Source organism: Pseudorasbora parva, chromosome 3 (genome assembly GCF_024679245.1).
Source record: "Pseudorasbora parva isolate DD20220531a chromosome 3, ASM2467924v1, whole genome shotgun sequence".
In the NCBI taxonomy this organism is placed as follows: domain Eukaryota; kingdom Metazoa; phylum Chordata; class Actinopteri; order Cypriniformes; family Gobionidae; genus Pseudorasbora; species Pseudorasbora parva.
Window position 1 is genome coordinate 14,402,032 of NC_090174.1, and position 17,817 is coordinate 14,419,848.

The following is a 17,817-nucleotide window of genomic DNA, read 5'->3' on the forward strand; positions in this document are numbered from 1 at the left end:
AAAAAGAATCAGTCCATGATATCAAGTCTTCTTTGCAGGAGAAAGTATGGCTACTTCATTGTGCCAACATGCTGTTTGAACACTTATTCGTTGGCAATAGAAGCTACAAAAAATGCATTTTCAGGATAGTGTCAAGATAAATTGACTCAGTTTTGGGCTACAATTTGCATTTATTTATCTATTATTCCCCATATTTATCCTAGCCGTTGTAACTGTTTTTCTCACATCTTTTACATCAGTAGCCTATGACAGAAGAGGGCCTCGTATATTAATTTAGTCACTGTGAATATAGGCCCAAACTAATTTTTCTCTTGTGAATTCAATTATTGCATCTGTTTCTGGATTTCGTGGCGTGGTATTGGTATTTACACAATAGATTTAGACATTTATATTCGCTTGTAAATGCAATAAACTACGTAACCCATAAGGCGACATTCAAACCGGAAGTAAACGGTCAGCTGACAAAAGTCACTCGAGCGGGTTGTTTTGCTATAGTACTGGCATTGCTCAGATCCTCGGTCAACCAGAAATTAAGTCTCGCATTTTCGATTTCGTTTGCTATAATTTTCAATGAAATCGTATCACATCACATAGGTTATACATCGTAGGAAGGCAGACTGAGATATCTTTTAATTTCAGTGTAGTTTCCCAGCGATTCCCAGCATGACTTCTCGTCGGCCTGACAGCTTTGATGGTTTGGGTTACAGGGGCAGAGAGGATCCGTCATTCAGCGGGGGGTATTCGGGCAGGTCATTCAATAATTCATCCAGCTCTGACCTCCAGCACTGGGTCACCACACCTCCAGATATACCTGGCAGCAGAAACCTGCATTTTGGTGATCGCACACCCCAATTTGAGGCGGCACCTGCCCAACCAGGAGCAGCAGACGATGCGCAGTCAGCGGCTCCACCGTCCGGTAACACTGAGTACAGTTTATGACAGCATGCAAGTGAGATATTATTAAAGGAATCCACCTTTATGAGCCTACTGCGTTTTACAATATGGGTGGGGAATCATAAATCATAGGGTTGTGCTACAAATAAACCGTATCTGTCACTTTGACTGAATGAACTGTAAAATTGGATGAATTTGTTGAACTGTAAAAAATATTTTCAGAAATCATAGTAATAACCTAACACTTGTATTTTAATGTAACATGGTAACAAGACTATCTATAGAAAGAGTTATTTCTAATGATTAATCGCTTAAAAATAAAGGTTCTTGTTAACATATGTATATATAAACACACACACACATTCATGTATATATTTAAGAAAAGAAAAAAAATATATATATATCACCTAAAGGATTATTAGGAACACCATACTAATACTGTGTTTGACCCCCTTTCGCCTTTAGAACGGCTTTAATTCGATGTGGCATTGATTCAGCAAGGTGCTGAAAGCATTCTTTAGAAATGTTGGCCCATATTAATAGGATAGCATCTTGCAGTTGATGGAGTTTTGTGGGATGCACATCCAGGGCACGAAGCTCCTGTTCCACCACATCCCAAAGATGCTTTATTGAGTTGAGATCTGGTGACTGTAGGGGCCATTATAGTATATAGAACTCATTTTCATGTTCAATAAACCAATTTGAAATAATTTGAGCTTTGTGACATGGTGCATTATCCTGCTGGAAGTAGCCATCAGAGGATAGGTACATGGTGGTCATAAAGGGATGAACATGGTCAGAAACAATGCTCAGGTAGGCTGTGGCATTTAAACGATGCCCAATTGGCTCTAAGTGGCCTAAAGTGTGCCAAGAAAACATCCCCCACACCATTACACCACCACCACCAGCAGCCTGCACAGTGGTAACAAGGCATGATGGATCCATGTTCTCATTCTGTTTACGCAAAATTCTGACTCTACCATCTGAATGCCGTCTTCAACTGTCCAATTTTGGTGAGCTTGTGCAAATTGTAGCCTCTTTTTCCTATTTGTAGTGGAGATGAGTGGTACCCGGTGGGGTCTTCTGCTGTTGTAGCCCATCCGCCTCAATGTTGTACGTGTTGTGGCTTCACAAATGCTTTGCTGCATATCATGGTTGTAATGAGTGGTTATATCAGTCAAAGTTGCTCTTCTATCAGCTTGAGTCAGTCGGCCCATTCTCCTCTGACCTCTAGCATCAACAAGGCATTTTCGCTCACAGGACTGCCACATACAGTTGGATGTTTTTCCCTTTTCACCCCATTCTTTGTAAACCCTAGAAATGGTTGTGCGTGAAAATCCCAGTAACCGAGCAGATTGTGAAATACTCAGACCGGCCCGTCTGGCACCAAAAACCATGCCACGCTCAAAATTGCTTAAATCACCTTTCTTTCCCATTCTGACATTTAGTTTATAGTTCAGGAGATTGTCTTGACCAGGACCACACCCCTAAATGCATTGAAGCAACTGCCATGTGATTGATTGATTGATTGATTGATTGATTGATTGATTGATTGATTGATTAGATAATTGCATTAATGAGACATTGAACAGGTGTTCCTAATAATCCTTTAGGTGAGTGTGTGTGTGTATATATACATATATATATATATATATATATATAGTGGTGGGCCGGTATCGGTGTTAACATGCTGCGTTAACGTGAGACTCTTATCGTGCGACAAAAAAATATTGCCGTTAATCTGTTCTCAAAGTTGGGTTGGGAGCTGGGTCTATACCAGCATTTTCCAACCGGGGTGCCATCTGACGATAGCAGGGGTGCCTTGCAAAATGGGCACTTGCACAGCGGTTCATCTCACACCTGATGATGCATATTTATTATTTAATATGGGTTGTAACTTGAAAATATTGCTTTATGTATGTTTCTGTCGATGGATACACGTGCTGGCTTCTCAGTGATACATTACAACAGCGATAATAAAAGAAAAACGTGGGCAAAACAGTCTCTCTTTGTAAACCGTTCAATGCATGCGAGTGCTGCCATATGTCCGAATATGACCTGAGATTTTCACCGTCATTACCCGCATGTAGAGCCAGAAGACGCGAATGAAAACTTGAACGCACTGTGAGAAGATTTTTCTCTGTGCTCTTGTCCCAAAGCGCGCAAACGTCTCACAGCGCGCAAATATTGAGTTATATTTCAAGTCTTGCTTGAATAATGAGTGAATTAATGAATTAAATATGCATTTATTTTACATTTGATTACTTTGTTCAATTTCTTTACCTAAAAACTAATGTTAGACCAACCTGAAAAACCTGAAAAGCATTGTTTATTTTATTAGTATCTTTGCTCAATAGTATTTATTTGGATGCTGCTTGTATTTAATTTACTTGTTCTTATTTTCTTTATTTTTATTGGACTGTTCCCTGAACACAGTAAATACAGAACCGTACCAAAACCGTGAACCTAAAAACGTGATACAAACCGAACCATGAGCAATCTGTACCGTTACACCCCTAGCGTAACGTATATGAGAGGGTAGCACACACATTCTGAAAGCCTTCGGCAGAATTCAGATGAGCCATTTTAATCTAGATTAATTTCAAAATTAATCTAGATTTAAAAAAAAAAACTATGCCCACCTCTAATATATATATATATATATATATATATATATATATATATATATATATATATATATATATATATATATATATATATATATATATATATATATATATATATATATAACATGTATACATCATAATTATACACCGCACACACTATATTGCAAAATGTTTTGGGACGCCTGCCTCTACATGTACATGAACTTCAATGACATCCCAGTTTTAATCTGTAGGGTTTGATATGGAGTTGGCCCATCCAGGTTTAGGAGTGTGTTTATGGGAATCTTTGGCCATTCTTCTGAAAGTGTATTTGTGAAGTCAGGCACTGATTTTGGATGAGAAGACCTGGCTCATAATCTCCACTCTAATTCATCCCAAATTCTTTCAGGTTTAGGTCAGGACTCTGTGCAGGCCAGTCAAGTTCCTCCACACCAAACTCGCTCATCCATGTCTTTATGGACCTTGCTTTGTGCACCGGAGCACAGTCATGTTGGAACAGGAATACTCCTTTTCCATCAAAATGATTGATTAGCTATCATTTAAAAAATGGTGGTCACAAGTTTGAGTTCGCCTTGTTGGTCATGGTACCTCCGCCCCCAGCCGCTGACACAACCGGTTCTTACTTCTAGACCAGCAATGTTTTGGTGCTACTTAAGAACTACTTTCCTGGTTCAGAGCCTTTAGGAGTGGAAAAAAAAAAAACTACTTTAAACTAGGCTCTGGCTTTGAACCAGCACCAGCGCTGCCTTAGTGGAAAAGGGCTAAAAGGGGCCATCCCCGAACTGTTCCCTCTGTTCCCACACATTTGTAAGCATGAAATTGTCCAAAATGTCTTGGTATGCTGAAGCGTTAAGAGTTTCTTTCAATGGAACTAAGGGGCCAAGTCCAACCCCTGAAAAACAGCCCTATAATTCCCCTCCACCAAACTTTACACTTGGCACAATGCAGTCAGGCAAGTACGGTTTTCCTAGCTTTTGGCTTCGGCTTCCATCGGCTTGCCAGACAGGGAAGTATCTCCATTGAGTCCAGTAGCCGTATTTCTTAAACCACTGCTTCTGACACTGCATTACACTTGGTGATGTAAGGTTTGGATGCAGCTGCTCAGCCATTGAAACCCATTCCATGAAGCTCTCTACGCTCTGTTCTTGAGTTAATCTGAAGGCCACACAAAGTTTAGCGCTATTTAGCTTTTGAATTTGCAGAAAGTTGCTGACTTCTGCGCACAGTGCGCATCAGCATTTGCTGACCCACTCTGATTTTACGTGGCCTGCTACTTTGTGGCTGAGTTGCTTTTGTTCCCAATTGCTTCCACTTTGTTATATTACCACCAACAGCTGACTGGAATATTTAGGAAGAGATTTCAGGAATGGATTTATTGCACAGGTGGCAACCTATCATGGTGATACTTTGGATCCATTCTTTTGCACATTTGTAGAAGCAGTCTGCATGCCTAGGTGCTTAATTTTATACACCATAAATATATAAGGTTAAAGTTTTCAAGCACACAGGGATTATATATATATATATATATATATATATATATATATATATATATATATATATATATATATATATATATATATATATATATATATATATATATATATATATATATATATATATATATATATATATAAAATATATTCTACGGTTGTGAAAATAATCTGGCTTTTGGGGTTATCCATGGTCTGTTGTATTGATGTATTGATGTTGTGTTGTAATGATTTTACATTTTTAAATGTCCTTTTAATGTTTGATGGTTGAAGAGTGAATAGAATATTGCCATATCATTGGACCATTCTTGTATTATTTTGTTAATAGAGCAAACCTTGCTGATACATTAACAGTTTAACGGAAGTTACTTCCATAATTCGCACAAAGCATCATGGGGCGTAGGAAAAAGGTGGATAATTATACAAATAAACAGAAGCACCATCATCTCACTCTGATCATTTCTGTCATCGTTTTATTAAGACACAAACCACCCCTGTCATCATGATTATAGTAAATATGAGTTTTGTCACTCTGCCCATGTCTTGCTAATGATGTTCTAAATGCCAAAGAATAACTATTTTGAATAATTTAATCATTCAATTAAAATGTAGGTGACTGACATATAATGAGGATTTTCTAGAATAGGTTAAACAACGTTTTCATGTAGCATGGTATCACTGGAATGCCATTTCACACAACCTGATTTATATAATCTAATCAAGACCATAATAACATCAGTATTTCAACCCATATGTATGTAATTACACAACAAACAAACAAATGTTTTGAACTGTAATTTTATCATAACTTAAATGAAGTCTCATTGAAGTGATACAGTGAATTGTATGCATGAACAAGGTTTTTCAAATGAATTGGATTCCCAACCTTCCTGCAAGACTGTACTGTACAGTTATGAGACAAATTATCTAGAGCTATTCTACATTTATTTTAATAGACAAACATTGTTTGGCATATGACAAATTCTGAGTCAACATTATATACAAAGTGCTGTTAAGCAGGTCATGAACTTTTCTGATGCAGCTGGCACTTCAAAATTCGTCACTTTTACAAACACTCCATCTTATTTACTTGGAGTAGGTGTAAGCAAATGCATGGCTCATTTAGAGACCTTTAAAATAAAATGTACAAAGGTATATTGGTCAATTCAATTCAACTTGATTTTTTTTCTTCTTAAAATGTCAACTTAAAACTGTCTTTTCAGAGCACATGAACAGATTTGCTGGTTTCGGGATAGGTCTTGCAAGGTAACGAAACCCAACATTCACTACTTAAAATTACGTTCTATTGAAAGTACAGTGATATTCAGATATGTGAAATAATGTAAGTAAACTCATAATAATTTTTATATGGTTTGAATTAGTCTCTTCACAGAAAATGTCCTGGCCCACCCCTGCATTGTGTTTCGGCGTCAGTGTCAGGTAGGTTGAACCCAGCGAGAACTACGCTGAGCACACAAATCCTACAATCTCCATGTCTATCATAAAAGCTTTTTAGATGCTTAAAGGGAAAGTTCACCCAAAAATTTTAATTACTCAATGATTTACTGACCCTCAAGCCATCCTAGGTATACTTCTTTCAGAAGAATACAATCTTGATTTATATTAAAGAATGTCTTGCTAATCTAAGCATTATAATGGCAGTGAATGGCATCCTAAATTTTGAAGCCCGAAAAATTGCATCCGTTCATTATAAAAGTAATCCACATGGCTCCGGGGGGTTAATAAAGGCATTTTGAAGTGAATTAATGGGTTTTTGGAAGAAAAATATCCTTGTTTAACAAGTTAAAGTATAAAATATCTAGTCGATTCGTTTCAAAAGGCCTTTATCCTGAAAAATAATTGATCATTTAAAAGTGTGAAATTTTTGTTTCAGGTGAATTACCATGCCAGGTGTTACCACTTGTCCCCACTGACTGCCATCAGTGTGATGTACAATGTCACCAAAACTCAGGTAATATATATATATCACAACTTTGTTGCTGTGTTGTTGCACAGAAATACCATCTTTTAAAGAATGGATTGACAGCAGGTCAATTTGGGTCTAGACACAACCAGTCTAGGTGTACCTCAAGGCTTAGTGCTTGGACCTATTCTTTATACAGGCACATCGTTTATCCTTTAACAAGACAGTGTAAAAGTAAATGTAAAATGTAAATGCAATTTCATTCCACAAGCACCTCATAACTTTGTGAAAGGAAATGCCTGAAAGAATCCTGTTAAAAAATATAATGTATAATACCATAATATCTTTTCTTTTCTCTCTCTCTCTCTCTCTCTCTCTCTCTCTCTCTCTCTCTCTCTCTCTCTCTCTCTCTCTCTCTCTCTCTCTCTCTCACTCTCTCACTCTCTCACTCTCTCACTCTCTCACTCTCTCACTCTCACACACACACACACACACACACACACACACACACACACACACACACTCTCACAGGGTCCAAAGGCTTTATGGAAAGGAATGGGCAGCACATTCGTGGTACAGGGGGTCACGCTGGGAACAGAGGGGATCATCAGTGAATGCACTCCATTACCAAGGTATAAAAATAGACAATGCAAGCCATCACTGATAAGTGTCCATGAAAACACCATCTAAAGATGAATCACTGTTTATTTCGTATTTTAGTTTATTTATATGTAATATTTATAATATGTATATAGGGCTGGGCAATATGGCCTAGGGGTAATTAACACAAGGTTACCAAGTAGATCATTCTCTGGGATGCGTTTTAATGAAAATCTCTAAAAACAGATTCGCTTATAACGCTAGTGTACGGGGCATAGGATAAGTAAAATTAAATCGCTAGTTAATACCAATAGCCGAAAGCATTGAGAACTTTGTAAGTGTACAAACAGTTTAATAAAAACTTTATAAACAGTAAAGTATATTACGTATACAGACAGGAGCCATCTTGGAAAAAAGTCTCTACGGGTCAAGCCACCAAAGCTATCTATTCGCTATCACAAATTTTCTATCTATTAGTAGAAAAATGTTCCTGCATGTTCTAACAAGTGATATTGTTTCAAGTCATGAAACAGGTCTGTGTTGCCTGACTTTGACGTGCATTTTTAGCACCTTTAATAATATTAGTCTACATATTTTGTCTCTTAAGCCCTATTCGGACTGGATTAGTTTAACATGGGGACGTGGGGGTAAAGTAATTATTACCAGAGGTTCTCGGTGGTTTTAGTCTAGTCCGAATGTGCCATCTCGGTAATCATTACGGAGAATGTCAGTAAAGATTACCGAGACTTTTACCTTCTGTAAAAAGGTCCGGAAAAATTACCTCAGGTAATACTAATCCCGTTCGAATAGACCTGCTGTAAAAATGTATGGTAGAATTCCGTCATTTCCTGTTTAAAAGTTAAAAAAGAGCACTTTTTGCGACCATGGAGGCGTTTGAAGCATTCGGTTGCGTTGTAGGTGGTGGGACAAATCTGTGGAAAATGTCCAGTATTTTCCGCATATCATTTAAAGCAAAAAGAAGATCAAAAGCACTTATTAGAGGCACAACACATTTTAGCTCTAGGAAAGTGTCTATTACCAACATAATCCAATCATAATCGTTAGACTGGACCTAACTGTTTATTAAAACACATATATATTGGAGACGGAGTTCAGACTGGCGCTCAGGTTGTGTTTGCTCACGTTATAACGGTAACGTCATACGCACATGACGTCAAGGAGGTGCGTAAAGCGTGTTACTCCTCCCACTTCTGCTAGTTTTACTGAGATGTCTTATCCCGTGCGAATTGGCCATTAATATTACAGACGTCCTGAGGTAAAATGACTTTACCCCCATGTCCCCATGTTAAACTAATCCAGTCCGAATAGGGCTTTAGAATTGCACTTTTGACAGTAGCTTGAGTTAGGACGCAGATATGAATTTATGTTCATTAACAAAAACAATAAGATCTGTAAAAATTGTAAGAACCTAATTTTTATATTGAAAAATGTATATCGCTCGAGTCATTTGTGTTCTTCGCGGATTAATGCAATGTTGTTCATTCCACTTTTGTGGCATAAACCCTTTTGAAGATTTCTCGATTTCTTGATACCGTTTTATTGAGGAAAATTATATTGTGATTAATTATTGTTATCGGTTTATCGCCCAGCCCTAGCCCTATAACACAAAGTGGAATAATGACCTCTATATTTAGATCTGGATATTTTGATAAATGATAATTTTCAGGATTTTAATTTGTTCGATTCGTTCTCATGTTGTTTCCATTGTCCTTATTTAGGTAAACCATGGTTCTGTTTAATATTGTCATGTACATTCACAGGGAGTTATCACACAAGTGGAACCCTAAACAAGTTGTGGGACATTTAGTACTCAAAGGGTAAGTGAAGCTAAGTGATGTCACTTGCATTTTTGGTATTGTTTGGAAAATGCTCTAAGCTGCAAGTTTATCTCTTGTTTCTTTTGAGTCATAATTTTACCTCGCGCTTCCATATCTGGGATCTATTTGAATAAGCTTCTGACTAAGCTTAATATGCAGGTAGTTTTTTTATATAAAGCAAAATCCCACAAAGAATACGGAAAGGGAATTCCATAGGCTTGACATTTAAACTATCTATATTCTCCTTATCTCTTTTTGTGCAGTCCTTTTGATCTTGTAAAATCATTGTGGGTTTTTTTTCCAGTTTGACATATGTGGTTGCAATGCCGTTTTACTCAGCAAGTCTCATAGAGACTGTACAGGTAAGAGATTTTAATACAGTCTCTGTCTTATATTGTAAAGTAATATAAAAAATAGATAAATGCAGTGAATTTTTATGCTTGAAACAAGTGAAAGTAATTGCCAATAGAACAAGTCAAGATATAATCTATCTTGTGCCGGTTTGTTTCTTATGTACAGTCATACTCAAAGGTTTACACACTCCTTGCAGAATCTGTAAAATGTTCATTATTTTAACAAAATTATCACACAAAATGCATGTTATTTTTTATTTAGTACTGTCCTGATAAGATATTTTACACAAAGGATGTTTATATGTTACACAAGACAAAAACTACATTTATAAAATGACCCCGTTCAAAAGTTTACACACTTTTAATTCTTAAGTGTCATTTTTGTTTTGTGGTGGTTGTTATTGAGTCCCTTCTTTATTCCTTCCTTATTAGGGGTTGGACGATTTCAGATAGTTTAAAGTAGACATTTATCTGATGGAAGTCGAGTCGACTAGTTGTATGATGACAATGAACAAATAAGCCTGAACCTCGAGCTGAGACTGAACGCAGGGTTTTTTTTTTTGTGCACAGTTGCCCAAAAGGTTATTTTTCCTACATAACAGCTTTTGTTTATCAGTCCTTTTGTCTTTGGGTTGCTATATTTCTCACATATTTCTGCTCGTTCTGAATCAGATACAGAGAAAGTAGCCCAGTAAAGATTAGGCTATGTATATGAATGCATTAGTCAATTGTGTGTGAATTAATTCTACCTGGCAGCGTCTCTACTAATAAAGAAGCTGTGGGTTTTAGTTAGCAAGAAATATATGCTAGAACTTTTTAGTTTCAATCTATTTTATTGATAAATCACAGACACTGTATTGAAACGGTGTTCTGCGCTACCGAGTGATTCTGTGTGTGGCGTGATGTGCGAGCTATGTGTGTGTGCGTTACAATGTATGTAGTATGCATTCGTTTAGAACGCCGATTAACTTGCGTGTATAATAAGCTGTTTAAAACCTGCATTCTTCCAATCAATTTGAGCATCCATATTGCATAATCAAGCATATCTTGTGGAGAGCTCTCTGAGTATGCGTGTCATTTTAATTGTTGAAAACGGAGCATGCGTGACAGGAAATGGCTTATTCTGTTGCACCCTCCATACGCCAGAGACTAGTCAACATCAAGCTTAAAGCGTCATGGCAGAGCATTAAAGCCTGTGTAACCCCTAGCCCTGATCATAGACTGTTATAAAGATGGAAGACACACCATCACTCTCTCCCATTGTAGTAAGGGAAGCCACCAGTGTCCAAATATGCCACTGACATCTTGAGTCTGCGCAGTAGTGAGAGCACCATATCAAGTGGATCCACCATATCGAGGTTCCCGAACCATAGACGGCTCCCACATAATAAATCACATGCCCCTGAACTTTTTGTGAGATAACAGCTGTGGAAATGTACAAAAACACTAACATCAGTGTGATGATAACTCCCTAAAATGACAGAAACCGTCTTTGGAAACAAATAGTTTTTAGTGTAATTTGATTGTAAAGGTTGTTTGTCCAACTACATTACACAGATGGCAAGGTTTATGAGCTATACTGCATCCAGACACTTGGGGGTGATCAAAAAGCTTTGGCTTCACTTTTCAGGACTCGTGTGGCACGCTTGTTCCTGAGCAGTTCAACTGCCCTATGTTCCTCAGGTCCATGAAATTCTTCCGGTTTCTAGCGTTTTTTGCATATTTGATGCAGCAGTGATTGTGAGATCTATCTTTTCACACGGCAGACAATTGAGGGACTCAAACACGACTATTAAAAAAGGTTCAAACATTCACTGATGCTCCAGAAGGAAACACGATGCATTAAGAACTTAATGAAGAATTAAGAAAATGAAGAACATTTTGAACAGGATGATGTCCACATTTTTCTTTCGTTTAAAGGTGCACTATGTAGTATTTTTGCAGTAAAATGTCCAAAAAGCACTAGGCCGGTGTTATATATTTTGTTCAGTTGAGTACTTACAATTTACAAATAGTTGGAAACATTTGGGATATTGTGAGAAAATTGCTATTTTAACTAAGGACCAGGACGTTTCAGCATAGCGTTTGAGCGAGTCGCCTGTCAATCGCATCATATCTGCGTTACCCTCGGTTTTATTCTGCAGAAGCGCTTTTCTCACATCAGCGCCGAGCGAATGCGCAGAGTAACGTCATAACATAATTTTAAACACACTTAAATGTATCTAATATGATAAACAGAACTGCTGGCTTTACCTTATAGTCATGAACGGAAAAAGCGGAATTGGGCGCGCCCGGCGACTGTGTCCCGTCCCGTCCCGTCATAATAAAAGTCCCGGTACTCGCGAGCTGTGTGCTTGTATAACAATCACTCCAGCGGCTGTGATCAGCTCCACAACACTCGGTCCTGCTCTGTTTTACACTACAGTAACGTTAATAACTGCATCCATGAACATTATTTCTGCCCGAGTCCTATTTTCCACCGGCTGTGAGGTGATGACCACATTTCCCAAGATACTGCGCTCACACTTGGCGTCATCAAACTACACCTTTGTTTTGAATAGGCGCCCCCCCAGTGGACGGAAAGTTGCATAGTGCACCTTTAAAGGTGCCATGTGTAAAAATTTAGGTAAAAATATCCAAAAAATGACCTACACGCATCAAAAGAATGAGAAGAAATAAGGGCGATGATGTCATTAAAAAAATGTCAAGTTATAGTGCTGCAGAGATATCAACCTTAATTAGCAGTAGCATTACTAGCCCCAGCCCGACAGGTATCGTAATACCAGTCTCGGCCATGGGAGGCGGTATGCGGGCAACATAACCAGCCAACCTGCAATACACGAATAACTCGCACGGCTTGTGGGCGTACTTGAACCTGATGTCAATCGTGTGGAAAGTACAGCCCACTACTTCATTTCAGTTCAGGGAAGAGAGCGGACGGCTGGCCGAAGCCCTTGGCCCCTTAAACGTATCTGATATGATAAAACTAGCTGTTTTTGCCTGACCGGAAAAAGCGGAAGTCAGGCGCCCGGCGACTGTGTCCCGCCCCGTCATAATAAAAGTCCCGGTACTCGCGAGCCGTTTAGAATAGGCGCTCTCCAATGGATGAAAATTTGCATAGTGCACCTTTATATATAAGTGTTTTTTTTATTTAGTACTGCCCTTCAGAAGCAACAGAAGATACTGACGTGTTTCCCTGGAAGACAATATAAGTACAATTTACTTTGATCTTCAAATTAAAAATGTTTTCACACTGAGCTCTCATTTTCTCGAAGGCAGAGAAAGACAAGCAGAACTCGGTTTACACCGATCAAAATTTCTAGCCACTTGTGGACAATATTCAGGCTCATATTAATGTTGGAAAACCTCAAAGGTAAATTTCATGCCATGGGACCTTTGATGCTAATCGCTGAAGTAACCCTTTAAGGCATTGTGTTTTTTCTGGGGCATCAGTGAATGTTTGAGCCTTTTTAATAGTCGTGTTTGCGTCCCTCAATTGTTCTCAGTGTGAAAAGATAGATCACAATATCATACTATCACTGCTGGAAAGGGTTCAAATATGCAGAACGTTGGCCAGTTATAAAGCCAACTATAACAACATATTTTCTGTAAAATATCGTATTAAGGACAATACTAAATAAAAAATATCATACATTTTGTATGATCCCTCTTATTTTGTTAAATAACAAACATTTATTAGATTCTGCAAGGTGTATGTAAACTTTTGAGCATGACTATGTGTCTAGTTTGAAAGATGTTTAGATAATTTTATACAAAACCAGGACTTTGATTTTGAAAATAATGTAAAAAGTTAGGTTGTATTACTCATTTAAATAATACAATATCACAAATATATTTTTCAACAATGAATAAAGTGCTTTCACGTTTGAAAATCATCTTATCCAGGCACTAAGATCATGCTAAGTGCTTTAGGAAACACAGTTTGATTTGATCTTGTGGTAAATGAGCAAAGCAATTTTGGGTAACTTCCTCTCCAGTGCGTCAGTTTTAGATCTGATAATTATTGGAAAATCTGAGTTGCTATTCAATAACAACATTTGTTTTGCTTTTATTTTGACTTAAGTTTTTTGGAATTTGCTGTAGGAATTGTGCTGTGGTAAACATTACAAACTATTTGGAGATTGTCAAATCAAAATCAAGTTAATTTTGGTAGTCGCTTATGAATACCGATACTGATTAACTGATTAATTTATTTCCATGAATTAGTTAAAGTTGTCTTATTGCATGAATTTGTTTAAAACTCAATTTTTGCTCCCCCAAAAGTGACAATTCTGTAATCATTTACTCACCCTTCCAAACCTGTATGAATTTCTTTGTTCTGCTGAACACGAAAGAAGATATTTTGAAGAATGTTTCTTACCAAGCAGATCTCATCAGCCATTGGTTGCCATAGTAGGCAAAAAAAATACTATGGTAATCAATGGCTGCTGAGATCTGCTTGGTAAGAAACATTCTTCAAAATATCTTCCTTTGTGTTCAGCAGAACAAAGAATCTCAAACAGTTTTGGGACAACTTGAGTGTGACTAAATTATGACAGAATTTTCATTTTTCATTTTCTTCAACTATCCCTTTAAGTGAATTCTTAGATTTTCTTACTTTAGCAAATACACAAATATATTGAGATTTTGTCAAAAGTTTCTAAATACATTGTTATATAGCCCAAATTCATTTAGTGTTTCATCTTGGTGTTCCCTCACCAGAGTGAAATAATCCGAGACAACCCAGGCATCCTGGACTGTGTGAAAGAGGGTCTGGGACGTGTAATGGGCATGGGAGTGCCTCACAGCAAGCGTCTCCTTCCCCTCTGGAACCTGGTGTTCCCCACAGTCCTCCACGGCATCCTCCACTATATTATCAGCTCCGGCGTGCAGCGTCTGGTTCTTTACCTGCTTCGGCGTCGGAATAACGGCTCACCGAAGCACTCGTCCCCTGACTCGGGAACAGACACGGTCCAGTCTATGTTGGATGCATACTTCCCTGAGCTCATGGCCAGCTTTGCTGCCAGCCTGTGTGCAGATGTGCTGTTGTTTCCTTTGGAAACGGTGTTGCACAGGCTGCATATCCAGGGAACTCGCACTATCATCGACAACACCGATCTGGGGTTTGAAGTGTTGCCCATAAACACCCAATATGAAGGAATGAAGGACTGTATTAATGCCATTCGGCGTGAGGAGGGCACCATGGGCTTCTACAAGGGCTTCGGCTCCATTGTGGTGCAGTACTCACTTCATGCCGCAGTGCTACAGTTCACCAAGATGATCTACTCGACGCTGCTTCGAAACGCTTGATTCTGAGAGGATTGATTACTTACTACTGAGGGGTCCTTTTTTGGTTGAGTTGGACATTCCAAAAAATGTGTCCTAGTATGAATGGATAATTGCGGATATCCAAGGTTGTTTTTTATTTTTACCTCTTCCTGTGATTTGTCATTCTACTTCCGTACGTTGTTTTATCAAGCACTGGTTGTCTCATTGATTGCATGACACACTTATGCAAAATAGTCAATATTCTCTTATATCAGCACTGGATTTCAAAAATGGTGATTTCTCATGGTGACCCCTAACCCGTCACGATCCTTCGCCACCAGCGCCAAAACATGTATGATATTTATAAAACATTGACCTCTGTGATTATATATACATACCGTTTCCTCAATGTCATCACTTGTCACTAGGTTTCTTAATGTGGTTGTTTTTTTGGCAACATTGGTTAAAGCCCTGTGCCAAGTTCTTTGTCATTAAATTATTATTTGCACCTTAGTGAAACTTGTGCCAGTGTTTTAAACAGTGAAAATATTTCTATTTGCCAGATTTAACACGATATAAGAGATTACAAATTCTGTTTATTGAATAAAAGCCATTATGTACACAAGAATGCATATGTAAAAATAATGAACCTCTGGTTCCTGGGTGAGTAAATGAAAAGTTCTAAATTAGTGGTCACCATGCTTTAAAATAAATGTCTCTAATCTGTTTCATGTGAATCTGTTTTTTTTATTAAACCACCTTTCATGTTACAATAAAAATATAGCCTATACACTACTGTTCAAACGTTTAGGAATGGTACACTAATTAAGGAAGGATTAAATTATTCAAATAATTATATTTTAAATTGTTAGTTCACCCAAAAATGAAAATTATGTCAGTAATTACTTACCCTAATGTCGTTCGACACACGTAAGACCTCCGTTCATCTCCGGAACTCAAGTGAAGATATTTTGTTGAAATCCGATGGCTCAGAAAGGCCTTCATTGACACCAATGTCATTTCCTCTCGCAAGACCCATAAAGGCACTAAAGATGTCGTTACAAAGCCCATCTCACTACAGTGGCTCTACAATAATTTTATGAAGCGACGAGAATTTTTGTGCGAAAAAAACCAAAATAACGACTAATTTAGTGATGGGCAGATTTCAAAACCAAGCTTTGAACGGTTATGAATTATGAATCGATTCACTGATTTATCACCATTCAAATCCCAATTTTGAAATCGACCCGTCAATATGTCGTTATTTTGTTTGTCTGTGCACAAAAATTTTCGTCGCTTCATAAAATGATTGTAGAGCCACTGTAGTGAGATGGGCTTTGTAACGACGTCTTTAGTGCCTTTATGGGTCTTGCGAGAGGAAATGACATTGGTGTCAATGAAGGCCTTTCTGAGCCATCGGATTTTAACAAAAATATCTTCATTTGTGTTCCGAAGATGAGTCTTACGGGTGTCAAATGACATTAGGGTAAGTAATTATTGACAGAATTTTTATTTTTGGGTGAACAAACCCTTTAAATAAATGCTGTTCTTAAATTTTATTTTATCCTCTCAAAAAATTACTTCAATGCAGTGCCAAGTGGTTCCACACAACTATATTGATTAGTTTTGAAAAATAACAATTTAGTTATATGAACAAAATAAATTCAAGTAAAGTTGACAAAATTCATTTGAATTTGTCAGCTACATAATGTCGTGTTAAATTTATAAAAGAGTATTACGTTAGGTTAATTTACCTTAAATTACATATTTGCTCTACAAGTGTAAGTGGAAAACTATTAAATATTAACATGCACATTTTAGAAGCAAAATGCAAAAATAACTCATTGAACTCAATTTAATTGAGGGATTTACATCTAATAAATGTGTTTTTGACTGGCCACAGCCTAAACACATCAGGCACCACTCTTCTGCATAATGGTGACACAAAATTGCAGAAACTGTCCAAAATAATAATTAAACATTAAACACTAACATAAACTATAGGGGTGTAACGATACACTTGTGTCATGATTCGATTTAAAACACGATACTGAACTCACGATACTATATATAGGCTAAGCCAACATAAAGAAGAGTTGTTGTTGTTGTTTTTTATTATTAAACTAATATTATTATTTGTGTATTATTATTAGGACCCACACAAATTTCCCCATTGCATCATTATACATTATATCCAACATAGTTGTTGTTTAATGTAATAATAATGTCACTGAAACTCTATAAACTTCCTTTTTTTTTTCTCAGGCATTACTGGCACATTCAATAAAGGCAGAAATATCTCCCTGTGCTCTCCTTGCCTCTCCCACTATTAATGTACTATATACATATAAGAATAAACCATATAACGTGCTTTGAACAATCATACTAAAACTAAATCTGTTCTGTTGATATCATTGATGTTTGCACTTTCACTAAGGAGAGCCACTTTAAATTATATTTGCATGTTTAAATGGTTAAAAAAAAAGTTGAATTCAAAGCTTTAGAGCACGTACATCTCGGAGACATCCATTTGATGTGTGTGTTTTCATCTGGAAGATGTATTTTTTAGAGCGTTTGCTCCTCTGCAGTACGTCTAGGACTTGTTGACATTTCCTGTCAAATGTCAAATATATGTTTAAACAATATGTAACACTAACATCTTAAAGATGTCTTTCAGATCATTGTAAACAGCAGATGCTTTCCACTTTGCAGATGAAATATTCTTTAACAGACATCTTGCAGACATATGATTGCCAAACGATTAGGGTATGTATAAATACAGAAATCACCTTTCAAAGAATTAACTAACACTCTGAAAAC

General features: G+C 37.3%; 1 protein-coding gene across 2 annotated transcripts; it reads left to right on the forward strand.

Annotated features, from left to right (window-relative positions):
• Positions 1-454: 454 nt before the first annotated feature.
• slc25a46 (solute carrier family 25 member 46) lies at positions 455-15,726 on the forward strand. 2 transcript variants are annotated; one of them, XM_067437872.1, is made up of 8 exons: positions 455-916; positions 6,238-6,280; positions 6,397-6,454; positions 6,909-6,986; positions 7,470-7,570; positions 9,320-9,376; positions 9,681-9,738; positions 14,452-15,726. In XM_067437872.1, exons 1-8 carry the CDS (start codon positions 664-666, stop codon positions 15,037-15,039), a joined length of 1,236 nt encoding a protein of 411 aa, XP_067293973.1. In that variant the 5' UTR covers positions 455-663; the 3' UTR covers positions 15,040-15,726. The 2 variants fall into 2 exon arrangements, with proteins under 2 accessions (XP_067293973.1, XP_067293975.1); XM_067437874.1 differs by having other exon boundaries at positions 838-949.
• Positions 15,727-17,817: the final 2,091 nt, after the last annotated feature.